The sequence below is a fragment of the Aotus nancymaae genome, unplaced genomic scaffold (genome assembly GCF_030222135.1).
Source record: "Aotus nancymaae isolate 86718 unplaced genomic scaffold, 86718_ANA_hifiasm-v0.15.2.pri h1tg000033l, whole genome shotgun sequence".
Classification (NCBI taxonomy): domain Eukaryota; kingdom Metazoa; phylum Chordata; class Mammalia; order Primates; family Aotidae; genus Aotus; species Aotus nancymaae.
Window position 1 is genome coordinate 55,672,638 of NW_026988447.1, and position 20,784 is coordinate 55,693,421.

The 20,784-nt window shown below is 40.0% G+C and overlaps 2 protein-coding genes across 13 annotated transcripts in view; one reads left to right on the forward strand and one right to left on the reverse strand.

Moving 5' to 3' along the window:
• The window catches only part of CASP6 (caspase 6), a 27,091-nt gene extending 18,293 nt beyond the window's left edge, over positions 1 to 8,798 (forward strand). For 5 of the 10 annotated variants that reach the window (XM_012436508.3, XM_064384013.1, XM_064384014.1 and 2 more), the window contains 5 exons: positions 1 to 147; positions 947 to 1,023; positions 2,712 to 2,887; positions 6,642 to 6,801; positions 8,092 to 8,798. In XM_012436508.3, coding sequence (XP_012291931.2) covers positions 1 to 147; positions 947 to 1,023; positions 2,712 to 2,887; positions 6,642 to 6,801; positions 8,092 to 8,330 — 799 coding nt within the window. In that variant the 3' untranslated portion in view covers positions 8,331 to 8,798. The remainder of the gene's footprint in view (positions 148 to 946; positions 1,024 to 2,711; positions 2,888 to 6,641; positions 6,802 to 8,091) is intronic. The other 5 variants (XM_064384015.1, XM_012436511.3, XM_064384016.1 and 2 more) reach the window with 2 other exon arrangements.
• The window catches only part of MCUB (mitochondrial calcium uniporter dominant negative subunit beta), a 128,932-nt gene continuing 113,887 nt past the window's right edge, over positions 5,740 to 20,784 (reverse strand). For 2 of the 3 annotated variants that reach the window (XM_064384018.1, XM_012436516.3), the window contains exons 5-8: positions 14,627 to 14,787; positions 12,642 to 12,845; positions 11,920 to 12,036; positions 8,539 to 9,844 (exon numbers count right to left, since the gene is read on the reverse strand). In XM_064384018.1, the coding sequence (XP_064240088.1) occupies positions 9,767 to 9,844; positions 11,920 to 12,036; positions 12,642 to 12,845; positions 14,627 to 14,787 (560 nt within the window). In that variant the 3' untranslated portion in view covers positions 8,539 to 9,766. Of the gene's footprint in view, positions 9,845 to 11,919; positions 12,037 to 12,641; positions 12,846 to 14,626; positions 14,788 to 20,784 lie in introns of all 3 variants that reach the window. The other variant, XM_012436514.2, reaches the window with a different exon arrangement.

Consider the following 20,784-nt stretch of genomic DNA (forward strand, 5'->3'; position numbering starts at 1 on the left):
AGAAATATTTGATCCGGCAGAAAAGTACAAAATGGACCACAGGAGGAGAGGAATTGCTTTAATCTTCAATCATGAGAGGTTCCTTTGGCACTTAACCCTGCCAGATAGGCGGGGCACCAGCGCGGACAGAGACAATCTTACCCGCAGGTAGTAGTTTTATCTACATATCAAGATGAGGCAGTTAGTGATAACACAGTTACTTTTGGCCAGGTGTGGTGGCTCATGCTGGTAATCCCAGCACTTTGGGAAGCCAAGGTGGGAGGATCATTTGAGGCCAGAGTTTGAGACCAGTCTGGACAACAGATCGAGACCCTGTCTCTACAAAAAATAAAAATCAATTAGCTGAGCATGGTGGCGGTGGTCCCAGCTACTCTGGAAGCTGAAGGGGAGAGGATGGCTTGAGCCCAGGATCCTGTTCAAGGTTGCGATGAGCTGTGATCATGCCTTTGCACTCCAGCCTGGGTGACAACCTTGGCTCTAAAATAAAAAGTAATTTTTTTCCAGGCTTCCAAAAGAAAACTTAAAAAAAAATGTTCTTAATTACAATTCCAGACTCCTAGAAGTAGGGAAAAAAAATATTTATAACTTGTCAACGCTAATGAGATAACAGATCAAGAGTTCAAGGATGGGCCTCACTTTGTAGCCTCCCTTAAGAACTTGCCTGATCTTCCTTAGTCCGTTCTATTAAATGTTGACAGGCTTTGCATTTTTACTAACATTTGCATAGTAGATAACAATACTCTTAATTGATTTGGCTATCATTATAATTAAATCCTTTCCTACCATGGTGAATGAAGGGAAAATCATCATTGTTATATTTATTTTCTTTTCTCCTAAAGAAAGCAAATTTATGTGTCATTAAAATGTGTATAGATTCCTCCAGAGTAAGGGTATTTGATGACGTTGAAAAGTTTATAGGCTAACATTTCATTTAATGTATCACTAGGTTTTCAGATCTAGGATTTGAAGTGAAATGCTTTAACGATCTTAAAGCAGAAGAACTGCTGCTCAAAATTCATGAGGGTAGGTAGTTTTGCCGTTACATGATTCATCTTCCTCTAATGAGATTGAGTCCTTTATCCTCTCTGTAAAGACAGGTACAAGTAATTAACTTTTGTGACCCAAAAAAAGTGTTGATTTAGCACAGGTTACAGGTTTTGGGTATGCATCTGTGTTTCTGTTAGCCAGCACGTTTCGAGACCCTTGGCAAAGAATTATGCCTCTAAAGTCTATATTTAGCATACCACTGGCTACAGTCTATTACTGTAGAAATGAATGAGATGAACCCTTCCACTGGCAGTAAAAGCCTAAAATGCAAATACTACATTTTCCCATTAACTCCTTTCAGGCCCCATTTTCTCACTGGTTTCCAAGTAGTGTTGGTTTACATACATTACCTCCTTTAATTCCCACAACATCAACATGTGGCAGGTATTCTAATTACCACCTATATTATAATCATCATTGCATGCCATGGGTGTTCAAATCATTTGCCAACCATTATATTCGCATAATTACTTTAAACTTTCTTCAGAGCTCTTCTTTAAACTGCACATCATTTTAATTTGCTTACCAGCTTTTCTACTTTGCTCAGCAGCTTTGGAGAACATCAGTCTTATGTCACTGCACGTGGCCTCGAGTACACTTTTGGAAGCTCTAAGTGCTGTCATCTTTTGAGACAGAGTCTCGCTCTGTCCCCCAGGCTGAAGTGCAGTGGCGTGATCTTGGCTCGCTGCAACCTCCATCTCCTGGGTTCAAGCGATTATCCTGCCCCAGCTTCCCGAGTAGCTCACCACCACACCCAGCTAATTTTTGTATTTTTAGTAGAAATGGGGTTTCACCATGTTGGCCAGGCTGGTCTCGAGCTCCTGGCCTCAAGTGATCTACCTGCTGGATTACAGGCTTGAGCCACCATGCCCAGCCCTAAGTGTTGTATTCCTCTAGCCAAAGTGCAGCAGCACGTGGGGAGTTGTTGAGCAGCAGTTCCTGGGTCTTTCCAGTCTGCTCTAAGGCCTCTGCTAATTTAGGGAAATTTTTAGTTTATTGCCAAAGTACCTTGGATCTTAAGTGAGCTTCCCTATCATGATCCCTTTATGTTTTCCACATCATTCTGTGTTGTAAAAGGCTAATGAAATTTGGTCAAACTCTATTACTCTGAACTTTAATAAATTTGGATTTCTTAAAAAATCGGATACAGTATGGTATAAATTATTGTTTGATTACAGACATTTTAAAATAAGCTTCATTACAGATATTTTATACATATTAGAGAATAGGCTGGATGTGGTGGCTCATGCCTGTAATCCCAGCACTTTGGGAGGCCAAGGTGGTGGGATCACCTGAGGTCAGGAGTTCGAGACCAGCCTGGGCACATAGTGAAACCCCATCTCTACTAAAAATGCAAAAATTAGCCAGGTGTGGTGGTATGCATCTGTAATCCCAGCTACCTGGGAGGCTGAGGCAGGAGAATCACCTCAACACAGGAGGCAGAGGTTGCAGTGAGCCAAGATCACGTCACTGCACTCCAGCCTACGCCTGGGCACCAAAAGCAAAACTCTGTCTTTAAAAAAACCAAAACAAAAAAGAGACAATAATAATAATTTCTCCTTTCCAATCGTGGATGTAACTTTAACATTAGTAAACAGAATTTTTATGTGTAGATAACAGGCATTGTATTTTCATTTCTGTATTCTCTTTTGGGGCCTTTATAGTGTCAACCTCTAGCCACACAGATGCTGATTGCTTTATGTGTGTCTTCCTGAGCCATGGTGAAGGCAATCACATTTATGCATATGATGCTAAAATTGAAATTCAGACATTAACTGGCTCGTTCAAAGGAGACAAGTGTCGGAGCCTCGTTGGAAAACCCAAGATATTTATCATTCAGGTAAGACTGACTACATTATCAATTTTTTTTTTTTTTTTTTTTTTTTTTTTTTTGAGGTGGAGTCTCACACTGTCACCCGGGCTGGAGTCCAATGGCGTGACCTCAGCTCACTGCAACCTCCGCCTCCCAGGTTCAAGTGACTCTCCTGCCTCAGCCTCCTGAGTAGCTGAGACTACAGGTGCACACGACCATGCCCAGCTAATTTTTGTATCCTTTAGTAGAGACAGGGTTCACCATGTTAGCCAGGATGGGCTGGATCTCTTGACCTCGTGATCTACCTGCCTCGCCTCCCAAAGTGTTGGGATTATAGGCGTGAGCCACCACGCCCGGTCTACATTATCATCTTAATTATAAAGTCTGTTATTCTGAACATGTGATAAAGGTCTAAAAGCCAGTTTTGAAAGTAACTTTCTCCAGTAATTGGACAGGCCATTTTTGAATTCTGGCCAATCAGAGTTGCACTTTGAGCTCTTAATAATAATTGACACTCTCATTATCTGTATTATAAAATAACAGCATTTGGATTGACAGTTGAGGCAACTCATACAGTAACTAGCAGGCTACTCATTGGCAGAGCCTGGTATCCAGGTAGAGCCACTGGCAAAAGTACCTGCTGATTGAAGAGTGCCGTGCAAGGCATCATCAGACTAAGGTTGCTCCTTTGGGAGGTGGAGAGCATATAAACCAGTGTAAAGAATGGAAGATAAAGCTTTGTAGTCCTATCCTGTCACATCCCTTTCACATTTCCCCCTAAACCAAGATTGTTTCCTCTATGCTAAATTGGTTTTAGGGATAAAGGTATTTTTGGTGGGCATGGTGGCCCATGCCTATAATCCCAGCACTTTGAGGGGCAGAGGCGGGCAGATCACCTGAGGTCAGGAATTCAAGACCCACCTGGAAACATGGTGAAACCTCATCTCTACTGAAAATAGAAAAATTAGCCAGGCATGGTGGTGGGCAGCTGTAATCCCAGCTACTCGGGAAGCTGAGGCATAATTGCTTGAACCTGGGAGGCAGAGGCGGCAGAGCCGAGAGCGCACTGCTGTACTCAAGGCTGGGCATCAGAGTGAGACTTTGCCTCAGAAAAACAAAAAAAAATTTTTTTTGCATAGATTATTACTTGGCATATCATTAAGGATTTTTTTTTTTTGAGATGGAGTCTCGCTGTCACCCAGGCTGGAGTACAATGTGCAATCTTGGCTCACGGCAGCCTTTCCACCCCCAACCCGGGTTCAAGCAATTCTCCCACCTCAGCCTCCCAAGTAGCTGGAATTGCAGGCACCTACTATCATGTCCAGCTAATTTTTGTATTTTTATAGAGATGGGGTTTCACTATGTTGGCCAGGCTGGTCTTGAACTCCTGACCTCAGGTGATCTGCCCACCTCGGCCTCCCAAATTGCTGGGATTATAGGCGTGAACCATTGCACCCAGTCAAAAATTTTGACCTACAAAAGAGAAACCTGGCATGCCAGTGCCACAATTCTGTATTACCATGAATGGCATAGAGAACATAAAACAACATTATGTTAGTCTATTGCATTGCTATAAAGAAATACCTGAGACTGGGTAGTTTATAAGGAAAACAGATTTGATTAGCTCACAGTTCCGCAGGCTACACGGGAAGCGTGGTGCTGGCATCTGCTTCTGGTGAGGCCTTAGGAAGCTTACAATCATGGTAGAAGGTGACGGAGAGCCAGCATATGACATGATGAGAGTGGGAGCAAAAGAGCGCCAAGGGGGAGGTCCCAGACTCTCTTAAATAACCAGATTTCATGTGACCTGAACAAGAACTCACTTATCATCAAGGGGATGATGCTAAACCATTCATGAGAGATCCTCCCCGATGATCCAGTCACCTTCCACCAGGCCCCACCTCCCAACACTGGGAACCACATTTAACATGAGATTTGGAAGGGACAAACACCCAGACCGTATCAAACATGAAACTTATTGCACATCCTACCATAAAGCCTTGTTTCAGGGCAAGGAAGTGGCTGTAGAAGTGAGGATGACTGCCGTGCTTCTGGTTTGGATACCTGCATTGGAATGTCCGTGGGACATGGAATTGGTGATACAGGTGTAGAACCTAAGACAGGTGGCCTCGGCTGGAAAAATAAATCGGGAGGTGGCCATGGAAGCCATGGGATTAGATGAGTTTACCCGTGTTGAATATAGCCTGAAAAATGAGTGTAAAAACCAAGGGGCACTCATGAGTAATGGGCTGAAGAGGGAAGATACTGAGGAGGATGGACACCAGGAGAAAAATCAGAAACAAAGAGTGACATGATTGTTTCATGAAAAAGGAGTGGCCAACACTGTCAAACAAGAGAATTGGAAGTAACTAATGCGCTACTATGGAAAGAAAGTCACAGTGGAAGGAAATCGTTTGCCAAGTTACTTTCTCTATGCATTAGATTCTTTATCTGTGAAACCAGGGTAAAAATGGCACCTGTCTCATGGGGTGTTTGTGAGGGCAAAATCACCTGACTTAGTGAATGAAAGCCACTTAGAACGGTGCCTGGCATATGGCAAGCCCTCAGTAAAGGCTCGCTTTTATTGCAGTTGACTTGGCAGGTGATGTCATCGGGTTAAAGGTGTTCTATGTTATATTTAGGAAGGACAACAGAAAACAAGGCCAGTAAATAAGGCTGCTGATACCAAGATTAAAATCTCCCTATAAAAATGGGATATTAGGGTTTATCTATTTATTTTTGATTTGAAATCGGGACTTTTTGATGCTTTTAATTCTTTAACCATTTCAGAACTGATTGATGCATTTATAATGTTACAACAGAATCTTATTAGGTGACTGTATTCGTGTATAGGGTGGCCATAACAAAGCACCATAGACTGTGGGTTTAAACAGCAAGGATTTATTGTCACAGTTCCGGAGCTGGAAGTCGGAGATGAAGGTGTAGGAGGGTTGGTCTCTTCCACGGCGTCCCTTGGCTTGTAGGTGGCCGTCTTGTCCCTGTGCCTTCATATGGTTTTTCTTCTATGCATGTCTGTGTCCCAATGTCTTATGAAGACAACTGGTTATGTTGGATTTGGGTTCACTCATATCATCTCATTTTATCTTAATCACCTCTAAAGGCCCTGTCTTCAAATACAGTCATAGTTGAGGTATTAGGGCTAGGACTTCAACATACGAAATTTTGGGGAACACAGTTCAGCCTGTAAAAGAAGTCACTTGTGAGTCGGAATTTAATGTTAATTCTGAGTGAGTCTAAATTTAATGCAAATTCTGAGTCAGAATTCGTGGATAAACATTTGACACCTCACTTTTTAATGGGCACACAAGGAAAAAAGGTACATCTCCTCTGGTCAGACTGGATGTCATTTTAACTCCTAACAATTTATAGCAGCAACCAGGCAAGCAAAACAATCTGGAAATACTGTCTGACTAAATAGAAATGCTTAGGTAAATACTAGAGCTTTTCAAAGGGAAGGTAACGCAGTGTGCCCTGGGTGTGCCATGGGCTTTTTCCTCTACAGTATACCTTTCAACGAACATAATTTAATGTATATTTGGGGATGCCAATTTGTTTTTATTAACTAAAAGAAAACATAAGTAGGGAAACAACTTTGTTGGCTTTAAGTTCCCTTTAAACCTGAATGTATTGCTTCTGAAACGCTCAGCATGTGGTTTCTGTTGTAATGAAGGCGTGCTGGCTTATACATTCACTGAACACATTAAGCACTAGGAAGGAAACAGGAGGCAAAGAGGTGGTTTTTTTCCTCCTTGTCTTGTAGGCGTGTCGGGGAAACCAGCACGATGTACCGGTCATTCCTTTGGATGTCGTAGATCATCAGACAGACAAGCTGGACACCAACGTGACCGAGGTGGATGCAGCCTCCGTGTACACACTGCCTGCCGGAGCAGACTTCCTCATGTGTTACTCTGTTGCAGAAGGTGTGTGGTGTTTAAGACAAACATAATTTGCCTCTCTCGTCTAAGGTCCTGTAAGTTTCACCTTTGATTGGTTTGGGTCAGGTCTTTTTCTTTCTTTCCTGGCAACTTTCATTTAAATGGATCAGGTCTTTCTATTGGGACGTAGTGATTCCATCCTGAAGCTCACAGACTTAAGAATTTCTTTGACCACAGGGCACAGACTGATAAGTGAAAGTGTAAAATACCTTACAGAAAAAGCATTCTTGAGAGTTATTAAGTAAAGCAACAAGTCTAACTGTATTAATATTAGCAGCCTACCGTCAGTTACTGAGGGTGGTAGTGCCATAGTGGTAATTGTCATGGAAAGTTTTTTTTTTTGGAGACAAGGTCTCTGTCGCTGAGGCTAGAGTGCAGTGGCATGATCATGGCTCACTGTAGCCTTGATTTCTCAGGCTTAAGCAATCCTCCCACCTCAGCTTCCCAGTAGCTAGAACTATAGGCATGTACTATCATGCCTGGCTAATTTTTAAATTTTTCGTTAGAGATTGTTTCTTGCCATGTTGCCTAGGGTGGTCTCAAACTCCTGGGCTCAAGTGATCCTCTGGCAATGGCCTTCCAAAGTGCTGGGATTACAGGCATGAGTCATTGCACCCAGCATAAAAAATATTTTTTGGTTTGAGAGAGTCTCACTGTTTGTTTCCCAGGCTGGAGTGCAGTAGCGTAATCTCGGCTCACTGCAACCTCTGTCTCTCGAGTTCAGGCGTTTCTCCTGCCTCAGCCTCCCGAGCAGCTGGGATTACAGATGCCCGCCACCAAGCCCAGCTAATTTTTGTATTTTTATTAGAGACGGGATTTCACCATGTTGGCCAGGCTGGTCTCAAACTCCTGACCTCAGGTGATCTGCCTCTCTCAGCCTCCCAAACTGCTGTGATTATAGGCGTGAACCACCATGCCCGGCTGAAAAATATTTTGATAATGGTTCTTCTTTGCTTTCATAGTAAATAATTTTGACTTCTTTCTAGTAATCTCATGTCTCTCAAAATCATTGTCTCACTATCTTGGGAATTTTTTAGGAAATGGAGGAAATTATGTAGAATTAACCCCATATATATATAACTATATGGAATTACTCTCTTTTCCCATTTGAGAAGTCAAAAAAAATTTTTTTAACCATATATATCATGGACATATCTTAGTCTTTTCTAAGGATTTTTAAGAACTTACACTTCTGTAAAGTATGAAGTTATTTTTCACTAATAGTAATTGAAAGCCGGAAAACTACAGCAACCTTTTCCTCCTCATTTTTTTTAGGATATTATTCTCACCGGGAAACGATCAATGGCTCATGGTACATTCAAGATTTGTGTGAGATGTTGGGAAAATATGGCTCCTCATTAGAGTTCACAGAACTCCTCACACTGGTGAACAGGAAAGTGTCTCAGCGCCGCGTGGACTTTTGCAAAGATCCAAGTGCGATTGGGAAGAAGCAGGTTCCTTGCTTTGCCTCAATGCTAACTAAAAAGCTGCATTTCTTTCCAAAGTCTAATTAATAGCGGCGATCTTATCTTACAATCTGTATTGAAAATGTCTTTCTCTTTTTTTTATATAAATATCATTAGGTTAAGCATATGGTCAGTGATTCAAATGTTTTAATGTTTACTGCCCAGCAAAGAACTGCCTTTAAAAAAAAATAGTTCATATTGGCCATGGTGAATGAGTTTGATATGCAGAAACAAAATCCTCAGGAAATTAGATAAATAATTTACAAGCATTTGTAATATTTTTTAGTAAACTGCAGGATTACACAAAAATCTGGCTGATTTAACTAGTATTTTGTTACATTTTTTATGAAAGTTTTTATAAAACTTGATTGTTTTTAAAGGTTTTTGAAATCCAAGAATTAAATCATCCCTTATAAAATATTTGAAATTCATATTTTATGATTTTTCTAACATTCTTATTCATTTGTGTAATTTGTAGTTTTTACTTGGTCATATAAATGTTTAATATTTCATCTACATGTGAAGTATGACATTTTGTGTATGACTTTAATTCCTACTTTTTAAAAAGTCAGCATTTCAGAATTGTTATATGGCATTCTGAGGATGAAACAAACAGAAAAATAGTAATTCTTAGCCACTATAGGCTGAACATCTGCAAAATCTGATTCTGTCAGCATCTTCCATGTTAAGTTCCAAGAAACAAACAGTCCAACAGTCATCAGACCCATTCTTCACACACGATCACATTAATAGAATAATAGATGTTACCCTTAAGGTTCAATTCTTATTAATATGATTACAGAATATGAATAATATTGTTTTGTTAATAACCTGCCAGGGGCCGAAGAAGGTTAAGTGTTTGGGCTTTGACACCTGAAACTTGTGATTTGCAGGTTTGAAAGCCATCATTTATATACACAATTTCAGTTGAAGCTCAAAAACTATCAACAATTATACTTTATGGTTAGTGAACATTTATGCCTTTTTGATAAATGATAAAAGGATCTTACTCCCAAAGACTGCATATTAAAAAAAGAAGTTAGTAACAGGATGATTCCATAGGAGGTTGAGGCAGAAAGGTCGCTTGAGCCCAGGAGTTTGATTTGGCAAGACCTGGTCTCTAATTTTTTTTAAAAGATGATTCCAAATGAAGTCTGAGTGAAAGTGAATGCCAAGCACAGACCCTTTCACCTCCACATAGAGAATAAACATGGGACAAGCTGACAAGGATTTTTGGCTAACAGCAGCCACTGTTGCTTTGATAATAGATGCATACAAGCCCTTTCTAACATTAGCAAGTCATAAAAATCCACAAAGTAAAAATCTCAGTTGAGAACTTCAAACAATACTTCTGTTTTACAAGAATTTATTAACCAAAAAAACAACTGAACAATCAAATTGAAATGAACCATGGGACTCAAAAACATCCTAAATTGCAAAATCAATACATAATGGAAAATCCAATGACATTTAAAAATGTAAGATTAATTCTTTTCATTGAGTTCCTCTACTTGCATTTGCAAAGAGAGAGAACGGCGCACCTGTTTCAGGGATTCTTTAGCCTGTCATGGGAAAAAGAAAAAGCATGTGGTCAGAAAGAATGAGAAACATACTAACATTACTGCTTGAGAGGAATTCTATAAACTTAACGTCTCATTACAGCAATAAAATGTTAAAACTATTACTGGCAAATGGCTAAAATATTAATTTTTATTTTTTGAGATGGGGTTTCATTCTGTCACCCAGGCAGGAGTGCAGTGGCGCCATCTTGGCCCACTGCAACCTCTGCCTCCCTGATGCAAGTGATTCTCTTGCCTTTGCCTCCCAAGTAGCTGGGACCACAGGTGCCTACCATCATAACTGCCTAACTTTTTTGATATTTTTTGTAGCGATGGAGTTTTGCCATGTTGCCCAGGCTGGTCTTAAACTCCTGGACTCAAGTGATTTGCCCACCTTGGCTTCCCAAAGTGATGGGATAAATATTTCAATTTTACATATGGATCTTTTTGAAAGATGAGCTTAAGTTTACTAATTCATCCTTATGCCTTTTAAAAAAATACTAGGTTATCCCTTTTATAATGGTTTTCCAGTTCATATTCTTAAAAAAAAAAATACCCTTAACCTACGACTTTATCTTTTTAACTCTACTTTATTACCTTAAAAATACTTTAACAAGGTATTATATTTAAAACTTTTTTTTTAGAGATGGGGGGGTCTCATCTCTGTCACCGAGGCTGGAGTGCCATAGTGTGATCATAGTTCACTGCAGCATTGAACTCTTGGGCTCAAGGGACTCCTGCTTCAGCTTCCCAAGTAGCTGGGGCTACAAGCACCACACCCAGATAATTTTTTTAAAAAAATTGTGGAGATGAAGTCTTCTCTCCAACTTGTGGACTCAAGAGATCCGCCCACCTTGGCCTCCCAAATCACTGGGATCACGCCAGGCTTACCTTCTAAATCTCAAATGCACTGTCCTATATAAATGAGCTAAAAGAATATTCCTTAGCCTTCTCAGATGGGATTATTCAAATATAAGGGAATCCACAAAAAAAGATTTTTAAAGCATTGTATTTTTCCTACAGAAAGACTATATGAAATAAAATGTGTTTTTAAAAAGGCTTGGCTGGACATGGTGGCTCACGCTTGTAATCCTAACACTTTGGGAGCCCGAGTCAGGTGCCTCACTTGAGGTTAGGAGTTTGAGACCAGCCTGACCAACACAACGAAACTCCATCTCTACTAAAAATACAAAAAAGTAGCCAGGCGTGGTGGTGGGCACTTGTAATCACAGCTACTCAGGAGGCTGAGTCAGAAGAATTGCTTCAACCCAGGAGGCGGATGTTGCAGTGAGCTGAAGATTGTGCCACTACACTCTAGTCTGGGTAACAAGACTCCATCTCAAGGGGAAAAAAAATAAAAGGCTCTACAATTTTTAGACTACAAAATTTGAGTAATTCTTTTTTAAATTTTAGGGATGCATACTAAACAAGCATGCATTGAGCAATGGAGGATATTTTTATCAGAACTTTTTTGTTATGAAATTACCGATAAAAATGAAAAATCCAGTGATGTGCTGAGAAGTCACCATCTGAACAAAGTTAATGAGTAAGTTGGGAGACCAGAGATAACTGCCTGACAAACAGATTGTGAAAAAGTACTTAAGAATATAGACTCTGAAATCAAACTTGTGTTCATACCATGGTTCCTTCACTTTATAGCAGTGTATACCTAAGCGACTTTCAGAAGGGAAAAGATGAAGGGAGGAATACTATAATTCGTCTTTAGGGAAAGGAAACGTATACATGCCTTAAATTCCTTATCATAGTGTTCACCTTCCTAAAATTCTAATTTTTATTTACTGAGAAATGGATTTCCAGTGAAAACTTTGATTTACTATCTCAATTCATTTAAAAAATTTTAACACACACATTTAAAGCTATCTTCATGTACAGAAGAGTAAAACTGGGATATGAGATTAATATGAAATGTGTCAACTGTTTCAATGAACAATCCCACAGCACATAGAAATCTAGGACCAAGATTTAACTTGTGAGGATGAGCCACCAATTGTATCTCCCTGATACTAAGTTCTGGCTCCCAAACAAACCAGCCGTAAGATGTATTTGTAGTACAATACCTTAGCAAGGTCATCTTTTAACTTGTTGTATTGCTCCACATCAAAATGCTGTTGCTTTGATTTCTTGTGGAAGAACTGAAGAAACTGCCTACTCTTAACGGCTGAGTAAGTATAATCCTTAAAAAAAAACAAAAGAAAATAACATGTTTTGAATGAACATAATGCTTCTGGCAAGAAAGATACTTGACTCAGCAACACCAAAGCAAAAGAAGGCAGATGAATCAGTAAAATATTTGCAGTGGCCATAAGGGTAAGCATAACCCAACACAGGTAAAACATTCAGTCTCATTTAAGATCTGCTGCTCCTTTCAAAAGCGGGCAGACTTGAAAGAGAAATGACACATAATGGGAAAGCAGGAGGAAGAAAAAAGGGAGGTTTTTGGCATATTAAATAACCATGAGACAAAGTTAATGTTACTGAATGTTTTGCAATGCAAATTCAGTTTTATTTATAAATGAGAGCATAGAGAACACAAATTTGACATGTTTATCCCAATGGAGGAATTTCTGTGTTATACTAATTATTTCTCTCATAGAAGTTATATATAGTTTCTCTGTGAGTCTTCATCCAGTCTCATGAAAAACAATTAAAAAATTTACCAGCTCATAAAAGCCCAGATGGCAGTAATTCAGTAAATAAAAAAGCTCTATTGTTCAATGCTTAGATAAGACATTCTTTGCAAAGATGTTCTAACTTACCATTTTCCTAACAAACTACTCACCTGTCGAGTGACTACAAAGTATGCAAAAAAGACCATAGAATTTGCAAATGTGATGAAGTATGTAACTGGTTCCATGATATCCCAGGAGTACACCCACCACGTGAGCCAGGCCAGTGCCCCACCCTGAATGGACAGCAGTGCCAATCCAGCCCACAGGAGTCCACTGGTTTTGGCTTCTGAATGAGCTTCGATTCTAGCTTTCACCTGAGGAGGAATGAAAAACTGCTAATTCCGTTTACGAATACACCAACTAAAGGGGACAATAAGCAAGATGAAAAGGAACTCTTACTTTGAAGAGGTCAGATATATGGAAAAACAATAGAAACATACATGAATGAGTTACTCATTTCCAAGTCAGCTCATTAATCTTAAAAATTATGAAGGTAATAACTGCCCTTGGAAAAATGAAACGTATAGAAAAGTGTACAATGAAAAACTCAGAAGTCATCTTCTGAACTCCAACTAAAATTAGAGGCCTCTTTAACTTAGCAATTCCACTTCTAGGAATTCATCCTACAACTCCCAACTGCATACACAAAACCCATTACAGATGCATTCTTAGTAACAAGTCCAAAATAATCCATATGCCCATCAAGACATTACACAGCTGTAACAAAGCTCTGTGCCAATAAGGGGAGATTTCTATAATACACTGGGAAAAAAGACGAGAATAGTGTAAAATAATGTGCTTCCTTTTCTGAGAAAGAACAAAATAAGAATATATTTGTATATAGACAAAACCTTAAATAATTCATAGGTGTGGAGAATATAGTAACTGGGAGGATAAGGTGGGAGGAAAATTTTAGATTAAAAAATATTTTTGGCCGGGCGCTGTGGCTCATGCCTGTAATCCTAGCACTTTGGGAGGCCAAGGTGGGTGGATCACCTGAGGTCAGGAGTTCAAGACCAGCCTGGCCATCATGGTGAAACCCCATCTTTAAAAATAAATAAATAATAAAAAAATTTTTTTTAAGACAGTGTTTTGCTCTTGTTGCCCAGGCTGGAGTGCAATGGCATGATTTCAGCTCACCACAACCTCTGCCTTCCGAGTTCAAGCGATTCTCTTGCCTCAGCCTCCCGAGTAGCTGGGATTACAGGCATGTGCCACCATGCCTGGCTAATTTTTGTAATTTTAGTAGAGACAGGGTTTCTCCATGTTGGTCAGGCTGGTCTTGAACTCCCAATCACAGGTGAACCACCGGCCTCAGCCTCCCAAAGTGTTGGGATTACAGGCGTGAGTCACTGCGCCCAGCTAGATTTAAAATTTTTAATCCAAGTAAATATATTACAAGTAAAGAAAAAAATGGTAAACAATCAAAAAATAAAACAAGTCCTCTCTGCTATCCTCCAAATATGCTTAGAGGTAATTGCTATAAAAACTTCCTTATATCTCCAGAAACTTTCCATTCATATTCAAAGATACACATATACCTTCCCATTTAAATAAAAATCACAAATGGGTAAGTCTAAAGAATGCAATTCTTTCCCTTGAAACAAATTTCCCCAACTATCCCCTCAAATCAAAGTTATTTTTTCCACACTGTTGATTAACTTGATGCTAGCCATTACCAGCTTTCCAGCTGCAATTCTGTTAGGCAGAGCACAGGTGCTGGGCCTATTCTCTAAAAAGGAAAGGGAGGTAGGACTCCAGCTAGTGCTTCCTTGCTCTTATTACACTTATTTACAGGGACATTATGACTGATCTGTGGAGAGGAAGCATGGCATAGTGTTAAGGTGGCAGCTCTCAACACAGGCCACGTGAGCTCAAGTCCAGGCTCTACCATGTATTAGCTATATACCTTTGTTGCTCAGTTTCCTCATCTGAAAAATGAGGAAGATAACAGTATTGAACTTATATGGTTTTTTGTGAGGAGTAAAGGAGAAAATTAGCATATGGAAAGCATTCAGAAAAATGCTCACATGAGGAGCACTTAAAAAACACTAGGTATGATTTTTAAATATACTCAACCGTGATGCTTCCTAACCTGTTCAAGGGGCTGCAGCTGTTCCTTCAGGTGGTCAATTTTCTCCAATAAATGGTGCTCTCTCTTTTTCTGAGACTCTTCTAAATGCAAGACCGTAAATAATCCATGAACCAAGGATTTCATGTGTTCCATCTCAGCAGTGTGCTCATTACTTGTTTTTTCTAAGAACAGACACAAGGGAAACGAGCCAGTCACCACATTGTTCCTGCAGGGTGTGTAAGTCTTTCCCCAATTATCTTTCCAAATATTATTTTAGGATCCACAGGGTAAGGTAGCTGGCGTACAGACATGTAAACAAAGGTGTAATATACATTTGAAAAGCAGTTCAAGTGTATGTTCTTTTCAACAAAGAGTCACAATAAAAAAGTGTGGATCTGAAAGGCAGTTCATATACAAGTTTAAAATAAGTAACCAAAAAACATGCCACTTTAGCGTAAGGATTATTTTGAGCTGAAGGCAACTGAGAGTAAACAGATACAAGAAAGGCTCTCTGGTCTCTCCCTATTTGCCTAAAAGCAGGACACAAATTGACAAAGACTCTCTATCAGAAAGAACACTTTAGATCCTTTTCAGCTTAGAGATTGCACCAGAGGAATCTACATGACAAACTTTAGTAGCTTTTAACTACCTTTAACTAACTTACTTGCTTTTCCACAATCTGCTGCCCCTAGAGACTCAAGGCCCTTTTCCTTTGTCTTGTCACAACTCTAAAGATGTACTGTTCTTTGTAGAAGATGCTCTATCATCTGAGGTTCAGAGCTACCTCTTTGAGAATTACTCATTCCCTGGATACCTCCCATGTGTCTATGAAATACACTCATTACTAAACTACTGTTTGTTTTTTTCTTAGTAATCTGTCTTGTTACAGGGGTCCATCCCAGCTAAGAACCAAGGGAAAAGGGAAAATTATTTTTTAATATTTACAGGAGTTAGAGTTTCAGTTTTTAATATAAAGTTTTTTGATTACAGACTTCCCTCTTCCTGCCTTCTCTGTGGGTTTATAAGTTCATATAAAATTAGGCTCAGCCTATGAGAAGTCCCTCAGGTTGATACCTTTCTTAGGGCTGTAATTTTTCATTATCACTGTAAGAGAACCTGAGGGAGAGGGACCATCCCACCAGGCAGCAGATGTGTGTCTAGAGTCAGTATCAGCCTAGTGAGTTTTCCAGTTTGTGTCAGTAGTCCTGAAGTTATTTTTCTTCCATCACTACCCAATTCAAGACTGTTGTGGTCTTTACCCTCTTCCATATTCTAAGCTATAGCTGCATACAGGAATGAAAGCTAGGCGTTCCCTTTTAGGCTTTGAGATCTGTAGAAGAGTCAGTGTCCTTTTGTTAATAAAAAATGTATTGATACATGAAAGATCTATATACAGAGAAAAGGCATAGACAGGACAAAATTTGGTCCAAAACTGTAGAGTATATAACAAAGACAAAGCTGGACACTAAAACAGCAAGGGTAAATTATTTTATTAATATCGATTGCAATAGGGTCCAGCATGAACTGAACTCAACTTCAATTTGTGCAGAGGTGACTTTTTTTTTTTAAGACAGAGTCTTGCTCTGTCAGCCAGGTGCCAGGCTGGAGTGCAGGGCATGGTCTCAGCTCACTGCAACCTCCACCTCCTGGGTTCAAGCAATTCTCCTGCCTTAACCTCCCACGTAGCTGGGACTACAGACGTGCACCACCATGCCCAGCTAATTTTTGTATTTTTAGTAGAGATGGGGTTTCACATGTTGGCCAGGATGGTCTCAATTTCTTGACCTTGTGATCCGCCCAACTCGGCCTCCCAAAGTGCTGGGATTACAGGCGTGAGCCACTGTGCCCGGCCAAGGTGACTGTTTTAAAGAAAGAATGACAGAATAGGCAGGGTGAACAGCAGGGGCTTGAACAGAGTAACGGAAGTAAAAACTTAGAAAAAGTGGGAAGTTGGTCAACGCTACTGGGCCATCTGGGTTTGTTAACTAGCAGCTATCCAGAAGAGAAACAAACTTATCATATCTTATGATAGGATGCCAGTCAGAGCAAGGCACCCACAGGTTGGGAGTAAGAGAAAGAGTATGTCCTTGAACATTAGCATTTCAAAGAGAGACTCCCAAGTCCTTGAGAAGACAGGTCTGGGTAATAAAAAAAATTTATACCTCAGGCTGGGTGCAGTGGTTCATGCCTGTAATCCCAGCACTTTGGGAGGCCAAGGTGGATGGATCACCTGGGTTCAGGGGTTCAAGATCAGCCCGCCCAACATGGTGAAATGCTGTCTCTACTAAAAATACAAAAAGTAGCTGGGTGTGGTGGTGCACACCTGTAGTCCCAGCTACTCGGGAAGCTAAGGCAGGAGAACTGCTTGAACTTGGGAGGCGGAGGTTGCAGTGAGCCGAGATTGCGCCATTGCACTCCAGCCTGGGGGACAGAGCGAGACTCTATCTCAAAAAAAAAAAAAAAAATTATACCTCAAAGCAGGAGAGAAGGTTCATAATTGCAAGCTTTCTGAAGTAACTGCTTGTCTGAGTCTATTTAGTGCTGCCATGACAAAATACCTCAGACCCTGTAATGTACAAAGAACAAAAATTTGTTTCCTTACAAAGAACAGAAATTTGTTAGTGGAGGCTGGGAAATCCAAGATCAATGCAGTCCTGCCCTCGTGGCTTTGCCAAAATACAGCCATTGTATTTTGGAAGTACAAACACCAGCTATGAGTTTGATTTCAGACTCATAGCTGGAGGAGAATTTGCTTCAGGATGAATCGTGCTTGATTCTTGCCCATATCTGATTTAGATGAGACTTTGGAATTGGACTTTTGAGTAGATGCTTGAGACTATTGCGATGGAGTGAATATACTTTGCATGTGAGAAGGACATGAATTTGGGGGGGCCAGGGGCAGAATGCTATGGTTTGAATGTGTCCCTCAAAGTTCATGTGTTAGAAACCTGATCCCTAATGCAAAGGTATTGGGAAGTGGGACATTTTAGGTGTTTAGGTCATGAGGACCAACATTAATGGATTAATGTCATTTTCATGGGAGTTTGTTTGTTATCTTGGCAGTGGGCTCCTTAATAAAGGACAAATTTGGCCCCTGCTTGCTCTCTCTCACCCATGTGATGCTTTCTGCTACATTATGACACAGCAAGAAGGCCCTTACCAGAAAATTGGTACTAGGAGTGGGATTATTGCTATAACAAATACCTGAAAAGGTGTAAGTGGCTTTGGAATTTGGTAATGGGCAAAGGCTGGAAGAGTTTGGAAAAGCAGACTAGAAAAGGCCTGCATTATCAAGAACAGAGTATTAAGGGCAATTCTGGTGAGGGCTTGGAAGTTCTTTGCAAGTCCTTAACAATAATGGTGTTTATTCCAGCTTCCAATAAGATATTCCTCATTTCAAAGAGCTTATCAGATTGGCCTTTGCTGTGTGTGTGTGTGTGTGTGTGTGTGTGTGTGTGTGTGTTAAAAAGATTATATATTCTTTGCCATATATGTCTCTACTAAAAGTCTCTACTAAAAAGATTATACATATATATCCTTTGGCATATATGGCATATATATGTATAATCTTTTTAGTAGAGACAGGGTTTTACCATGTTGGCCACACTGGTTTCAAACTCCTGACCTTAAGTGATCCACCTGCCTTAGCCTTCCAAAGTGCTGGGATTATAGGCATTAGTCACAAGGCCCAGCCTACTATCTATATTTCTACCAAGATTTTGATCATGACCATTTAAGTAAATCTCTAAAAAATTTCATACTTTCCCTATAGCTGTTATCTTCAGAGCCCTCATCAGAATTGCCCTTAATACTCTGTTCATCGCAATATAGGCTTTTTCTAGTCTGTTCTTCCAAATTCTTCCAGCCTTTGCTCATTACCAAATTCCAAAGCCACTTACACCTTTTCAGATACCTGTTATAGCAATAACTCTACTCCTATTACCAATTTTCTGTCTTAGTATGTTTTCTACTGCAATAGCAGAATATCACAGACTGGGCAACTTACAAAGAACAAAATTTTATTTCCTCATGGTTCTGGCATCTGGGAAGTCCAAGACAAAGGTGTTGGCATCTTGTAAGAACCTTCTTGCTGCATCATCCCATGGCAAAAGGGAGGCAGAGAAAAAGCAAGTGTGTGTGCACAACAGCATAAGAAGGGGCCAAACTCATCCTTTCATAAGGAAACTACTGCCATGATAATGAACCTCTCCAGTGAAAATGTCAATCTATTCATTAGGGCAGTGCCTCCATGAGCCAAACACCTCTCAATAGGCCTTACATTCCAACACCACAACACATAAACTTCGGGGAATATATTCAAAGTACAGAATTACTCTAAAGATGAGGTTCTATGGCTTACTGACCTATCACCAGGTTTTGGCTGGAATAAACAGTAAATTTTCCAGATGATATTGAGTTTTCTCAGACAGGCATTATAAGGGAACTGGTGTCATCCAAATGATGTGGCCTTGAGCTATTAGAAACTATGCAAATGTTTGTTCAAGTCTCTTAGTGTGTGTGGTGTGAGGGGGGCAGTATTGACTAAATTTGTGCTGAGAGTTGACAGTTTTTATAGGCCATGGTTAATGCCTAGTTGAGAAGAGGGTTCAGAGGAACCTGAATAAAGTTTAGTCAAGGGGAGAGTCTTTGTCAAGTGGCATGAAATGTTTATCTGAGTTCAACAATGAGTGGCCTTGGCTCTGCTCTTTCAGAAACATGGGCACCACAGAATTCATTAGTTACACCACCAACCTAAACTGACTCATACCATTTGTCTGTGGCATCTCCTAATAAAGCCCCAAAATGAGAGATAATTATTCTTTTCCTTTTCTTCAGAAACTGCTTATTTCTTGTATATGTGTCTTCTATGTGAACTTAATTTTTATAACCCAAATTTTCAAATCCAAATTTACAATGTTTTAGGAATATTTTATCTAAATGGAGTTTAAATAATTTTTCTGAAAACTCCAAGTTTGTAATTTCATAAATTTCATGTTCAGTTAATCAAGTGTGATTCCTCTGTCATTGTTTTCCTTCCAACTATGCTGTGTCCCTGTTTACTTTACACTGTGAGACTTGGCAAGTCCGATACAGTTTTCATAAGCTGAGGCTCCAGTGAAACCTGGGGTCACTGACCTTCCATCTCCAGGGAGGCTCCTGCCCCAGGAGTTCAATCCCAACAAACACCCTTCCAGGCAGCAAGAGGGCTTTTCTAATGAGCTGGCAGGAGTAGGGAGGTCGTGCTTCATCCCACTTGGACCTAAAGCTTACAGTCTATGTAGTGGTTTGAGGGATGGGAAGGTCACATAGAGTAATGGGATGGCCTGTAAACATCTATTTTCACTTGTTTGCTCATACATGCAACCCAAAGAACAGGAAGTGAAAGACCTTCCAGGGTGTTAGAAACTCACTGGATATGAGGTTTGGGAGGCAAAAAAAAAAAAAAAAAAGAAAGAAAAAGAAACTCACTGGACATGAAAGTTGTATAAAATCTTTAACAGTGATTTCCACTTCCATATTTTTCAATTTCTGTCCCCCTTCTCTCTTTGAAGTTAAATACTACCCTGATGTTAAAAGAGAATTCAGAATGGAAGAAAGTTTGTAAGTGTTAAAATGAGTGATTCTTTTTTTTTTCTTTTTGAGACAGTCTTGCTCTGTTGCCCAGGCTGGAGTCCAATGGCATGATCTCAGCTCACTGCAACCTCCACCTCCCAGGTTAAAGCGATTCTCCTGCCTCAGCCTCCTGAGTAGCTGAGATTACAGGCATGCACCACCACACCTGGCTAATTTTTGTATTTTTAGTAGAGATGGGGTTATACCATGTTGGTCATGCTGGTCTCGAACTCCTGACCTCATAATCCACCTGCCTCAGCCTCCCAAAGTGCTGGGATTACAGGCGAGTGTACCCGGCCTGAGTGATTCATTTTAATTTCTTTATTCTTGTTTATATTTGAAAATCCCCTATAATGTTCAAACATACAATTTAAAATTTTTTAAATTATTTTTGTTTGAGAGATCCTCAGAGAAATGGCTGAAAACAGTGATGGGACATGATATGTACAAGATCAACCTGGATCATCTTTCTATACCAAAAAGTAAGAAAGTGCTTACAAAAAAAGCGGGAGAGGGAGCAAGTCACAAAGACACAGGAGTCACTGGTATTCAAACTGTACCAGATA